General features: G+C 42.5%; 1 protein-coding gene across 2 annotated transcripts in view; it reads left to right on the top strand.

Moving 5' to 3' along the window:
- The window catches only part of LOC6565955, a 38,515-nt gene that overhangs the window by 22,148 nt on the left and 1,077 nt on the right, over nt 1-15,290 (top strand). For both annotated transcript variants that reach the window (XM_001992380.3, XM_043215966.1), the window contains 3 exons: nt 1,212-1,712; nt 11,517-12,079; nt 12,715-15,290. The exon at nt 12,715-15,290 is cut by the window's right edge and continues 1,077 nt beyond it. In XM_001992380.3, coding sequence (XP_001992416.2) covers nt 11,517-12,079; nt 12,715-15,290 — 3,139 coding nt within the window. In that variant the 5' untranslated portion in view covers nt 1,212-1,712. The remainder of the gene's footprint in view (nt 1-1,211; nt 1,713-11,516; nt 12,080-12,714) is intronic.

Here is a 15,290-nt window from a genome sequence, read left to right as displayed (position 1 = left end):
TCAGTTGGGCTATAAGTGTAGTTGGCTAGTAGCAGACTTAGCACATGCAAGTGTGTGTGTATGTATGTGTATGTGTGTAAGTATATGTATATAGTTCACTTAACGTCCGACGGCAACTAATGTAATTTTGATGTACTGAGCACGCACAGTTGAACAAACAGCTAGAAATATGTTTTGTTGTTGCTGTGCGGTGTGCTGTGTTGCAAGCAATTAACGTCGGGCGGCAAGCGTTGACCAATCGTCTGGGCTTAAATCGAGAAATCATCAAGGTGCTGAACATATCCAAATGCATTGTGACATTCTCTCAGTGGCTTCGATTGGCCAAGCGAAATGTGACGAAAATAGTTTTCCACTCGACTCAAAAAAGATTTTGCGTTCCACTTGCTTTTTTTTTTGGTTTTTTGTTTGTTTGTTTTTTGTTTTCCTTCGATTACCGACTTGGCAATTTTTGCTTAATTCCTGAAGCGTGCGCTCATTGAATCGAACAATTTCCGCCTTTCGCCTGCAGTTGCATGACGATAACGATGACGATGACGATGGCGATGGCGATGGCGATGCCGATGACGATGAGAACCATTTGAAGTAGCTGGCCAGTGCCAGATCTAGACCAAATATAGCCTTGATAACTACTCTTGACTGAGACCAGACGAGACCAGTATTGCTACCGTTTATAAATCTCTTAATTAAACGCTAATTAAAATACTAATTTCGCATTTTAAGCAATTCCATTATAACATTTTCCAGCCAATATAATTGTGTGTTGCTTATTTATTGTCTCTGCGTTCCATTTCAATGGCAATCAAGTAGTAGCCTAGACTAGGCACCGCTCTTAAGCTGGCCATAAAAACCTTCGCGACGGTTCATTGGGTTTCTCTGTTCTATTCGTAATTGCAATTGTGGTTTTCCGGCTAGCGATTTTGATTTGTGTGCCTTGAGAAATATCAATTCATTTCAAAAATGAAATTTTGTCAATCTAACAGATGAAAAAAAGAAATAAAAATATAAAAATCATCTTTCGTAGAGTAAAAAATAATTTGGTAATATTCTAAACAAAACATTGTTTGTCTTAAATTAAATTAAATTAAATTAAATTAAATTAAATACGTATAACATATTTATTTAAATAGAAAACATTGGGAACAACAATGTTTAAATAGGATGTCAAAGTTTATATATACATCATTTAATATATATTTTTTTTATTGTTGCAGTGTTCCAATTGACGCAGGGCTGCGTCATGTTGTTGTCGCTGTCTTTGCAACATGTAAAACAACAACAGCAACAAGAAACACAACATAAACAATTAACTCGATGCGAGTGTTGGCCAAGAATAACGATTCTAGTAAAAAAAACTTGGCTTTAACTCAACTAATTTGCCAAGGGAAACGAAATACTAACAAAAAACGCAAAAAGTTGTTAAAACGCCAACATTTTCAATATTACCGGTCCGGAAAGTAGGCGTAGTCAGAAGCAAGTAGAACGAACAAAAAGAATCACAAAGAAAAAAAAAAAACAAAAAAACTGGAAACAGACGAAAAAGTGGCAAGCAAATTGTTGTAGCTGTTGTAGCAACGACAGCCAACACATATGGCAAGAAGAAGAACGACAGCAACACCAACACCAACAACAACAAGAACAACAATAAGAACAAGAACAACTGTCGCCGTTTCTTAATGCAAAACAACCATTCTGTGATATCTTAAGATCCAAAGGTGAGTTGCATAAATCAAAAGTAAAACCCATTTAACGCCATCCAAACCCAAATTAAATTCTTAGACTTTCGATGTGTAAAGTGACCAAGGCGAAATAAAAGTTATTTGCTTAATTTGAGCGATAGAACAACATTAATTGTACTCCATAATCAAAATTTGACTATTAAATAATGTCTTTTGACATACAGTTTAATCTAGCCCTATAATCAAGAATGCTTCCTAATTGCACCTGTCATTATTCTAATGATATGTTAAGAAAATAATTAAATAATGAAAAACATATATGCTTTTATGTGTACAATGTGGAAAGATCATAATATATATCATTATATAGCAGGCACTTTATAAACCTGTCGTTTGCCAGTGATTGTGGAAGTAGATCGCATATTCCTACAAAACAGTTAGCCGCTCCCAATGTGTCCAAACTAAACGGTTACATTATTAGTACATTAGTTTAGCCGTTATGTACACGTTTTGAATGTATAGTATTTCATCGATTTACATGTGACAACAAACGGTATTTGAGTGCAACCGTTAATTAGTGCCCCAGTTGCAGGGCTCGGTCGCCGGGCGGCGTTCTCCTGAGCGGTGGGTGTAATTGGAGCTGTTGCTGCAACTCGTCGAGCTCATAAATAAATATAAACACAATGTGCCAATCTAATATGAACATAAAAAAAAAACAAAACACAACACAGCAAGTAAGAATGTTGCAATTGAGCGTAGCCGACTGCACAATACTCTGTTTCTCAAAGAGATTTACTGAGTTTCACATCAAACTGTTGGCTGTTGGGGGAATAGGAGCGATATACTCGTTGTCTGGCTGGGACAGAACAGAGTATGGAAAAGTGTTGACAATGACGAACAGCAACAACAACAATCGCACCGAACCAGTCGCATTCTTAAACTGTCAGTGACAATTAGAGAGCAAATTATGCTAACTAAATATGCGACGTGCAAATATTTCAATCGCTCGCAGCGGGACTCTGGCGGCCAGGCCAGACTGTCCACGAACTGGAACTGGTAGTGGTAGTGGTAGTGGTAGTGGTAGTTGGTACTGGTACTGGTTACTGGGCGTGTCAGCATTACCAGCACCAGCACCAGCGCCGGCATCAGCATCCATTTCATCTTGGGGGCTGTTGCATAAGCTCGACAATTTGCTGGGCATGGCTAAAAGAGCAAAGGGGGTGGTGGGAATGGAGTTGGATGGATGGGGAGCGGGTCCATTATAATTATAGATGCGATCAGTGCAAAATTCGATTCAATTTAAACTGTTTTACAGCCACCCACAACGGACAAGGGACTTGGTCATTGAGATCTAATTCGGCATCCTGAAATCGTCATGGTGTCGATAACTGTACGAAGTAATTGTGGGTCTAATGGTGCCGCTGTGCAATTGCGAAAGGTTTTTTGTAATGTTTTATTTTGTTTTGTTTTTGTTTTTGTTTTTGTTTTGTTTTGTTAAGCTGAAAAATATGTCACGGGGTTTGGCTTGTGCTTTTGGTTTTGGGTTTTGGGTTTTGATTTTGTCGCTGCCAAAGTGAATAATTTAGCGCAAGAGTCGCAAAAGTCGTCGGTTCCAATTGCGCCACGGTAGTTAAAAGGTGTCAATCAAGCCGGCTGTCCAACATGCAACCCATTGGCCAGACCCAAACAGCCGAACAAGAGCCACAGCCAGAGCCAGATCCAGTTAGACGGTAAGCTTTGTCAGTGCTGAGTCATTTAGCCGAATAAAAGCCAAGGTAAGTCGTTGGGTGGCTTTAAAGTAGGAATAAAGAAAAATGAAAAAAATACAAACAACGAAAATTAATTTCAAATCTATATTTAATAACAAAAATACCCAATTAAAATCGAAATATTCCTTTGATTTTATATACATTGGGGTGTCAATAAAATGAGTCGACAATTAAATTGCGACCGTGGATGGAGCTGCGCAATTGGCCATTTTGTAAACCAAATTCATCTATAGACGACTTGAGCTGAGTTTGTATAAAGAAGGCGATTTCATTTGAAGTTTCTAAGAAGTTTTTTTTTTTTTATTAGCATGGAAATAACCATAGTGGCTACAACTAGTTGCCAATTGCAATAAAAATAATAACTTCAGTCTCCGTCTCAGTCTCCGTCTCAGCCTCAGCTCCACTCCAACTCCAACTCTAACCCTCAACACAACCGAATGCCCTTAATCAAATTCAATGGCCTTTCTAGAGTTTTGGGTGTGCGATTTATTGGTGGGCAAACAATGCTGTTACACTTAATGCTGCAGCAGCTGCTGTCGCCCTTTTTGGCTGAACTGCTTGAAGTCAAAGTGTCTGCCGTTAGGCACCTAAATACTTGGTCATTAGGGGCAAATCATGATGGAAGCCAACCGCCCTCAAACAACCGCATCAAAATCGCCTCACTTTGCATAATAGAGTTGTCGCTTGCTGGTTGTCTGTGGTTGTTTTTATTTTTGCTGGATGGAATAGGGCGTGGCCCTACTGTTGCTGGGCCATGCTCTCGATCTTTAGCTGGAATCTGTATGTTCCCACGCCCAACTCAATAGTTTGTTACTCTTTCTGCTGTTGCTGCTACTGCTGCTGCTGCTGCTGCTGCTGCTACTGCTGCTGCTGCTGCTGTTGCTGCTGCTACTGCTGTTGATGTTGCTGTTGGCTTTAAATGCAAATCAAGCGATTTTTTTATTGCTCGCGTTGCGCGCACTTTGCAATTTGTGTTTGCTGCTGTTGTTGTTGTTTTTGTTGTCGTTGCAGACAATTGGTTTTGGGGTTTGGTTTTCGACTTTGGCCAGCGGATATTTTGAGCAGCCTAACTTCCTCCACTGGCTGCTGTTTGGCAGCCAATGATATAGGTTTGAGGCCCACATCATAGCATTAGTAATTGTGGATTCCACTGCGGAACACACGGCGCATACATAATATTGATTATGCATCCAATGAGATAACGCATACAACGCATTTGTATTCCATTTGGCGCTGCAAGCAGCATCCAGCAAAAATGAAAATGACACAATGAAATTGCTGCAACTGTTGCATTCGCCCATTTGAAACGATATCATTTCGGAATGATTCCGAGAACTTCTCTGCTATAATTTTCGATTTGTGGTCGTTGGCACGCTTTGCTTACATGCCTCACACAAACACACATTCGACTTGTTGTTGCATTATATAATGCCATTGATTAATCACTGGGCTCTGTTACAACATACTACTGCAGCAAAGAAATGATCTAAAATGAAAAACCACAACACCAACAGCAACAGCAACTACAACAAAAGCCTATAAACAAAAAAAAAAAGAAAAAAAAAAAAAGACTTGCGCATTAAATCAATGAATATTTGGCTCGTTCGTGTTTGTTGTTGGTTAAAGTTATGCTTGGCGCGTAACTGGGACAGCACCAACAGCAAACACACCATCAGCAACAGCTACAGCAACAACAACAACAGCAACTGTGGCACCGGCAACACTCTCGCTTTCACGTCGGACCGATCGAACACAGAATTCAAAAACAAAAATTGTATATGTATATATATATATATATACATATATATATATGTATATGTGTTTATGTATATGCAGTTAGCTTATTATATTCGTTGAATTTTTTATTAAGAAATAAAAAAAAGAAGAGTTTTTCAACTTACAAAGTACTGGCTTAGTGAAAATACTCCAGTTTAATGTTGTACAACTTTTGTTCAACTGGTGCTATTAAACAACAACATTCCACGATTTAGAATAACTCGTCGTGGGTTTTCACCTCTTCTCCGAAATTGTTCATTTGCTGTTCACTAGAAAGTTTTAGCTTCAAAATATATGAAAAGTTAATGCACACATGATTCATAGTTAAATCTTATAAAGCGTTGTTAAATCGAAGGGTTCTTTCAGTGTATTTATATTTCGTTGTGCACAATTTCGTTTGTTGTTGTTGTTGTTGCTGTTGCCATTGCTCCGTTTCTTTAATTATTTACCATAACTGTGCGGTGCAAGTGGCGTCCGCACAACCACCATCAGCACCACTAGCACCACCACCAACACCGTCTCGGCCACGAGGAGAAAAAGTAAAAATGTTGCACAACTAAATCGCATTTATTTAAAATTCCAGACCATTGCGAGTAGCGGCCGCAATAACAATAACAAAAACAGCAACAACAGCAACAACAGCAACAACAGCAACAACAACAACAGCAACAACAACAATGAGAGCAACAGAAAATTCGTTTGACTCTTTGGCGGCAAATATGCAAACCGACAACCGACAAAAGACAAACGACGACCGCCAAAACCTGCGCCGCATGTCTCAACCTCAACAGTTGGACACTGCAGTTGTGTGGGCGGTGGTGGCGACGGAGGCGGACACAGAGACGGAGGAGTGGCGACTATTTCTGGGGTTTCTGGCGGATCGCTGTAGGAAACTATGGGGAGTCGGATCAGGGGCTGGCGGGCAGAGCGTATAGTCACCCCCACAGCGACGCCTCTTGTGGCAATGTTGCTGCTTTTGTTGTGGCTGATGTTGGCATATCGATAGCCGAGTGACTTACTTTTTCTTTTGATTATACCCTCGCAGTGGTTATTGCATTCGATCGCTAAATTTGTAACGCATCTCAGCAGAAAAACATAGTACACATTAAAATGGTATATAAAGAAAATATGCTCAAACGGAACAGTTTAACTACTACAACAGTTACCAAAGAATAGGCTAATTGTGTTCAATATTGTTAATATAGCACAGCAAACATATTGTAGGGTATTTCGGGTTCGATATACCTTCTCGAACATTTCTTTGCTGTTCATATTTATTTTATTTTCGTTTCGTTTTGTTTTGGTTTGGTTTGTTTTGTTTTGTATTTGCATTTCGGTTGTTTTTTTGTGTTGGAGCTCTTTAAATTTAGTTTATGGCCCATAAGTTACGCTAAACTCGATCAAGTGTAAAAGCGAATGCTATCAAATTGCTTCGATGTGGCAATATGGCCCAGGGATTGTCAAAATACAAGTTTTGAACTAGCTAAGGGCACATTGTTATTAGACCAAACGTAGATTGAGTATTATTCAACTTAAGCCTATTAGGAAGAAACTAACAAAATAAATGTAAACAAATCAAATTATAATGGATCTCCGAATGGAACTTAACGATCTTTATTATTTTGCTGTCGTTTTAAAACACTTCAATGCTAGTAACTAATAAGAGAAATTATTGCTGATACTTTCAATATAATACTATATTTATTGGCAAGTGCTCCTCTAGTTGTATATTTGCACTAAATCATATTTCACACAACTTTTGGTAACTGCAGACAGACAGCGCAAGCTTTCTATATTGAACACCACATCCGATATTTAATTTGATTTTTTTTATTATGCTCCAAATAGTACGCACAATAAAAAGTGTATATTAATAATAACAAATTTTATTCATTATTTATTTAAAATTAGTAGCTTTTTGGGGCAGGGTTCATCACATTAATGTTGACGACTTCCTGCTAATAATGTGAAAAGCGCCCAAATTTAATTCAATTGTCTTGCAAATGTTCGGGTTACATTAATTAGAGCAGAGCGTACATTGGCTTTCCAAAATTTCAAATGGAATTTCATAAAAACTTTAAGCAAGAATAGATCGCAGTATTAATTGGAGTTTCAGTGCGTTTAAACGTGTATTTTTATATATTAGTGTTTTGATATAGTGTTGTGAGAGAGTGTTGAGAGGCGACTTTTAAGAAACTTTTACATTGCACTGAAATGTGATCTTTGTATTTTTTTGCCCAAAGGTAAGGTTAACATTCTCTCTGTGCTATCTGTGCTAAATTTAAACAATTTTAAAAGAGTTTGTTATCAAATATGATTCTTGCTTTGTTATTGGACAACTATCGAAAGTTAAGAAACGTTTTTCGAACGTTTTCCAGTGCTGCAATTAGCACTGCCTCGCTAGAGCCCTGCCCCTATCCATGCCCCTCACCAATATCACTCTCTTGGTTTGGCCTCCACTTTCCGCCCAAATCATTAACGCCTTCACATCGAGACGGAGGCGAAACCCAAATCAAGGACAACAAATTGAAATCAAAAATCATAAATAACATTTGACTGTTTTTTTTTTTTTGTTGTTGTTGCAAAGTTTGTTGTTGATTGTTGACTCATACGCGCTCTGAACGTGTCTAATTGGCCAACTTCAAGCGACAGGTTGAATTTTGGAGCTTGACGTTGCTTTTCGTGTTCGTTTTGTTTTTGCTTTTTCGATTTGGATTTGGATTTGGAGTGTTTCCAAGTGCAGGCGCCAGCGTCGGCGTCGCACTGTGGGCGCAGTTGCCGAGCCCAATAATAATAATAAACAACAACAAAAGCGACCGATGCAAAGTTCAGCCAGATAGCAAAAGCAACAATAATAAAAACAAAAAAATTATGCTATAAAAGCCAAAAACGGCTAAAGCCGAAAAACTGAAACAATCAAATGGAACGTGATTCGTAACTGGATTGCCAGCAACGGAATGTGCCAGCCCCCAGTTCCAGCTCCAGCTCCAGCTCCAGCCTCAGCCTCAGCTTCAGCCTCCGCTTGTGCCTGTTTAGCGATTTTATTTAATACGTAGAACCAGCGACAACCACAACCACAACAACAACAACAGCAGCAGCAGCAGCCAAATTGTTGTTTGGCAATCAAAAGTAAAACAACAACAAAAAAAAAATTAAATAAAATAAAATACTCAGTTCGAAAAAAAAAACAAGGCAGTGAAAAACGAGCAAAAGCTGCTTGAGTTGCAAGTGCGCGACTTAGAGATACCCTCCAAGCAATTAACGGTTAATCCTTGTGCAATGTTTTGAATGTACATAAAATGTTTGCCTAATCTACAAAGCTGTATAGTTTTCAGTGGTTTGTCACATGCATTTGCATGACTTGCAACTAACCGATGTGTTAGGCGTTACAGGGTGTCACAAAACATGAAAACCATTCGCGTGCACGCGCGCTCTGCCGCCTAACGGTGTTTGTAGTGGCTGCGCAGTCGCGTCAGATTCGTCATAGAGCCGCAGACACGTTCCACGTTTCGCGTTCCATGTTCCACGTTCCTGGGCCAAGCCTTGCGCTGGTGCTGCTGCCAGCCAAAAAGTTAACGCGATTTGCCGACCGCTTTGCATTTTGAATGAAAGGTAACTGCGACGCTGACGTCGACGTCGACGTTGGCGGTGACGGTGACGGTGGCGTCGCCTATTGGCAATAAATAATTCTTTGTAGTCGCTGGTTTTTGCAGAGCGCTTTTTGGCTGCGCCTTATTTCTTATTTCTTATTTCTTATTTGTGCTGCTGCTGTTATTTTTCATTTTTGTGTTACTTTGTTGCTTTACTTCAATTTAATTAGTTTATTTGAAAGCAGTTTGGGGCGATGGTGTCATAGATTAAATTGGACTCAATTCGTTTTTTTTTTTTTTTTATTTTTCGTACATTTTTTTCACAATTTTATTTTTTACTTTTGTGCTTTTTTGCCTTAAGCATTATAATTTGATTGTTCTGCGCTGCTGCTGCAGATAGCCATTTGAAATGCTCGGAATTCACATTGAATTGTTAACTTGGCTAACTGGAGCCGGTTAATCAACTTCAACTGCAATTGCAGTGAAATTGCTTGGCTTCGTTTTTGGGCCACTTCTCAATGGATTGCACTGAATTAAACTGTGACGAATAACATACATATTTATAAAACTACAAAAACAAACATTTTATGAATAATTGGATACTCGGAATAAAAAAAAAAAACATAAACTTTTGTATTAAAAAGCTTTAATCAAGTCAAGAACAGTTACGAAAAACTGATTGTTAGACTATTTTGTGATAAATTAAGTACGTTTTTACTCATATTTTGATTTTTAATTCAAGAATTTATAAATATTTAGAAATGATGTAAACAAACCTGAAGGAAATTTATCCCGGTTGTACTTGAGAGAGACAAGCAATGGAAATATTGCAGCCATAAAAATTTGATTCAATTTTGATCGAATTACTATCCCTGATTCGCCTTCATTTCCTTTAGTAAATGTGATTATAAATATTTAAATAAATGTGTAAAAATTATCTAATTGATCGATGCAGATATTAGATGAAAGCTGAAATAATACAAACATTTTTCGACGATTTTGCTTTGATTTGTTTATGAATTATTGCTGTCAAGACACGCTGCAAGCAGAGCAGCCAACCAAGCAAATCATCATGGCATAACAATAATAAACACAAATCAATCACAGATTAATTCGAAAATAAGACTCGAATGAAAACGCATATAAATTGCTGTGATGATTACGATCATAAAACTTCAGAGCTGCCGCATCCCGCATGCCGCATCGCAGATTCAAAGCGATCAACTCAAATGTGCGCCCACAAATCATCGAGCGCTGAAAGGCGCTTATAAAGAGAAGCAGCAGCAGCAGCAGCAGCAGCAGCGGCAGCAGCAGCGGCAACAACAAAAGCAGCGCACTTGGCCATTTATCAATTGAGTGAAGCTAATTAACATGAGCGAAGCAACAGACACAACAACAACTACAACAGCAGCAGCAACAGCAACAGTGCTTTGTTGAGGCTTGGCGCGTGCTCAAATCTTGCAACAAAAACAACAACAAAACACAACAGCAACAACAACAACAACAACAACAATGAACACAAAAAAACCAAAAACCAGATGGCCAATTCATTGCTCGATGCACTTCAGCGCATCGAAATTAAAGATGTGGCGTGCGGGGAAGGCGGACAGGGGAGGATGGGTTTAATGGAACGAAACGGAATGGAATGAAATGGGTAAACTGCAGATTGTTAATCTTGAACCCGAACACAGTTTGTCGAAGAGCCAGAAAAGCAGCACAAATACTTTTAATGATCGTAAGCAGCTAAGCATAAGCATGCTATAAAAAATGATTAAAAAACAAATCAATTCATAAATCTGTAATTACAAATTATTACAAATAAAAACGAGAGTGTATGGAACTGAGGAATTGGGAGACATCTATTGACGGAATGAATGTCCTTGTTCTTATCCAAGTACTACATTAAAAGCAAATTCTTATAAATGAATATAATATTATACATGAATATTATCGATTATTCAACTATAATTACTAAGATTTCTGATTTGTTGGGGCTGTTCTGTTTGGGAAACGCTAAAGTAACTCAACGTTAGATGTGAAAGTTGTTCTTTAAGTTCAGCTTTTCCTTACTTCTGCAGAATCACTATAGCCAGTAGCCAGTTCTGCAGGCTGAACTGAGATCTGAAGCAAAAAATTAAGTTCATCTTTCTAAACTTCATATGAACATACATATCTAAAATATCTGTAAATTCGCTCTAACAAATGAGGAATATTTGTAGAAAATTGATGGTATAATCCCTTAATTCAAACTTAAGCTTGAACTTATATTAAATGAAATTTTAATAAAAACATAACAAAAATAAAAATAAAAAAATGGATTTACATTTATCTACAATAATAATGAATTATTAAATATTTTATGGTATACTTTTAGTCCTATAAGATGATGAAAAAATTCAAAAATTAATGTCGCCTAAGCGATTGAGAGATAAAAATTAATTTTCTCCGGAAATTAAGCACACATTAAAAATGGTGTTAAAATTGAAGAAGGCCTCATTCTTACTTTTCATAGCTACCAAAAATATACACTGTCTTTCAGGCAATTGAGATTAACAGATCTATCAGTTGACTAGATCGCAATTGCTTGTTCTTTGCTCAGACAGAATTGGGCATTTGCAATGGGGATTTTCAATTTGTTTACCATAACTGTTCACGATAACTGTTACTTTAATTGTCCTGTTTTGAAATGCCTCGTTTTTCCATAGATGACATCGTTAACCTTGCACTTGATCGTGATAGCGCTGCTGGCGGCGGCGGCGGCAGCGGCAGCGGAAGCGGGTACGGGAACGTTGACGGTAGCTCGTTCCGCTGGCCAGCGTGGCAGAGGAGCAGCAGCAGCAGCAGCAGCAGCGGCGGCAGCATCGTCAACGATGACGACGACGACGACGCAGACGCCAACGTTGCGCGCTCCTCGCCAACGGCGTCCGCCAACAACGCTGCCCATCGATGACGGCAACGGACGTCGCAGAAGCAGCAGCACAACGCCACTGCCGCCAGCAACGACGCAGCTGCAGCGTCGCCGTGGCCTCAAAGCCACAACAACGACAACAACGGCGGCGACGCCAACAACATCTGCTGACAGCATTAGACGCGGCAGCGGCCGTAGCAGCAACCGTGCTGCTCGCCAGCCACGCGACACGCCAACGCTGACTGCATTCGATACCAGCAGCAGCAGCAGCAGCAGCAGCAACAGTCGACGTCAGTCGCCATCCTCAGATCCAGTCGTTAACTCCCCCTTCGTGCGAAACGCCGCCGGCGCACTCAAAACGTGAGTCTTTCTTTCTCTGATGAAATTGGGGCAGTTGATCAATAATCTGCATATTATGTATTAATTGGAAGAATTTGCCTCCAAAATTGTGGCTTTTATTGCTATCGGAGATCGAAATGTATCGATATCTGAGAAACGAAGGCAATTATCGATAAGAAAGAAATCTGTGGGGGAATTGGAGAAGCTATAATCAAAATTTGAAGTCTCTAGCTCTTATAGTCTCTGATATATGTATATATATAAATATATATATCTGGCTATATCGACTCGGCTGTTGATCCCAATCAAGAATATATATACCTTATCGGGTCGGAGATACTTCCGCCTGCCTGCTACATACATTTCCACAAAACCAGTATAAATGTGTGTCTGAGCTGGTTGTACAGGGTATCTGCTAGTCGAGCTGGCTCGCGTAGGCGATTCTCACTAGTATTTGATTTGTTGTTGTTGTGCTTGTTAACGGTATTTTGGCGTCTGGCCATTTTGGGCGCCGCCTTTGATGAAAGTCGCGTGTGGCATGTGGCATGTGGCATGTAGCAGTTTGGAACTGCAGCTGTTTCCGCACTGCTGCTGCTGCTGCTGCTGTTGGGTCTGCTAATTGTGCTTCTTCTGCTTCTTCTTATTGTCATTCACAGGCCGCGCATGATACAGCGCCTGGTGGCTGGACACATCCACAATTCGCAGGGTCACTCCACCTACGAGGTGTCTGCTGTCAGCAGCAACAGCAGCCGAAGCATTGCAATTGCAACAACAACAACAACAACATCGACAACGACAACAACAAGCACAACAAAGTCACCATTTGTGAATGAGCGACGCAAGGCAAGCAGCTCTTATCGTCTGGCCAGGCCACCACTAGTGGATCGGGATCGTGATCGGGATCGGGATCAGGATCAGGATGATGACGAGGCGCTGCTTAATGAGCCGGATGACTTTGATAACTGGGACAACGGCATATTGCGTCTCAGTGCCGGCTCCGGCAAGGAGGTGGAGTCAGCCAAGGGTAGCAGCAGCAGCGGTGGTAAGCAGAGCAAGGAGGATGCAAAGAAGACGCTCGCGGATCAGGTGCGGGATGGCAAGTACGGCCTGATCGAGAAGGAGCTCTTCCGACGCGTACCCAAGCGTCCGGGCGTGCTGAGCTATGCACGCAATCCCGAGGTGCCGCTGGATAACGAACGCAACTTTGGTGGCCTTAGCGAGCAGGATATTTGGCTGGCCGAGGATCATCTGCTGGTCATCAAGGGTGGCAGCCTGAATGAGGCGGCCGGTGGCGATGGCATTGGCAATGATGATGCCTGGCCGCCAATTGATGATTACGATGCGCCGTTGCGACAGATCAAGCTGCCAGCGAATCCAGTCGTACCGCCTCCATTTCCCGTGCAGCTCGAGCCGCATGGGCCACTGCAGCTTATCCGAGATAATCAAATCGAGAGCCTCCATCCGACAGCTGGCAATGCAACGCCATCCGTTGTGGGTCAGCACGCGGCCCACGGCCAAAGTCACGGAGCTGCCCACGGCACGGGGACGCATTCTGCTGCCCGGCCGGGAGCGATTGCGTCGTCTAAGGCAGCTGACCCGAAGCCCAGCTACGTCTACCCGTCGCCCTACGCGCCCTGGCTCTATCCCAACGAGACGTTGGGCCATCCCCCATCCCACCTCCCGTCGCTGCCCCGGAGTCCGCTGCTGGGGCCCTGGCTAATCGGTGGACTGCACGCATCGGGCAACATTTCCGGCTCGGCACCAGTTGCCCTCCATGGCAATATTAGTGACTTTGACGAGGATGATCCATCGTTGTACTATCCGCCCGCGTACAGCTTTGTCTATCACAGCAACTACTCGAATCCGGTGCCGCCGGGTCCGCTAGTGCCAGGCATTGTGCTGCCACCGCCACCCGATCACTTTAGCCGGCTGGAAACGATGGCGACAACTAGCTCCTCCTCAACGACGACAACGACAACGACGACAACGTCAACGCGACGTCCTTATATCAGTAGCAGCACTACTCCTACGTCTACCAGTACAAGTAGCGGCACCACCAGCACCACCCGACCACCGTCGCGTCTCTCACTCAAGTACAATGCCATTGGTTATCTGCCGCAGGCGCCCACTCCAACTCGACCGGCCAATAAGTATGTGGAGCGCGTGCCGGTCCCAGTGGCAGTGCCAATACCTATTTATCCTGTCAATTATCAGCCGACAACGGCACAGCCACAGCTACGGCAAAAACCCACCGCGCAGCTTGTATTTGTGCCCAGCACGAGCAGCACGGAACGCACCAGGGATCGCAATCCGGAACGAAATCGGGATCGGGACCGGGATCGTGATCAGTCACCGCTGTCCAAGTCGAATCCGATTTACTACGAGTACTTCGAGGCGAAGCGACAACCCACTGGCATCAAGTCGTCGAATGCAATCAATGACTTCCTGGCCACAAAGCCACCGAAGCGACACCACTACAAGTCCCCACCCAGTCCCGTCAATGATGTGTCCGTCGTGAGCATTACGCCCAAGCCACGTACGCCCATCCAGCTGCACTCCGAATACGATGCAGCACTGGGCCAGCTGATACGCAGTAACCTCATCTCGCCGCCGGCGGCTGCCAACGGACGTTTCCATCCGCCCGATTTTGATCGGCAGCCGTTCCTGCCCATGGTCAACTACAGTGCCGACGAGCAGGATCAGAACGCGTTCAAGGCAATCGTTTATCAGCCGCAGCCGCAACGTCAGCGCCAGCTGCGCGTGGGCAAGCATCAGCAGCTCCAGCTGCAGCGGGAACGAGAACGGGAACGGGAACAGCAGGAACAGGGGCTACAGCAGCAGGAGCCAGACTCATATTTGCCCGACACACTGCTGCTGCAACGTCAGCGCCAGCTGAGGATGGGCAAACAGCAGCTGCAGCAGCTGCACCAGTCGCCATCGCCATACGATCCTGGCCAGCAGATTGTGTACAGCACCCCGCATCCACCGTTGCCGCCGCCGCCGCCGTCATCGTCTTCCTATTTGGATAATCAGCTGCAGTCGCGTCCTGCTGCATATCAGCTGCGTCCCCCGCAATTCAACTGGCAACGTCCACAACTGCCACAAGCACCGCCGCCGCCAGCGCCACAATTTAAACGTTTGCGTCACAACAGTGGCAAGCATCCACCCTTTCCGCCTTACAGCTTTGTGCCCAGTTACCCAAGTGGGCCTGCCGCCCCGGAGCCCCTATACC

The sequence above is a fragment of the Drosophila grimshawi genome, unplaced genomic scaffold (assembly GCF_018153295.1).
Source record: "Drosophila grimshawi isolate 15287-2541.00 unplaced genomic scaffold, ASM1815329v1 contig_848, whole genome shotgun sequence".
In the NCBI taxonomy this organism is placed as follows: domain Eukaryota; kingdom Metazoa; phylum Arthropoda; class Insecta; order Diptera; family Drosophilidae; genus Drosophila; species Drosophila grimshawi.
Note: the sequence above shows the minus strand (reverse complement) of the source record. Positions and strands in the feature narration are given on the sequence as shown.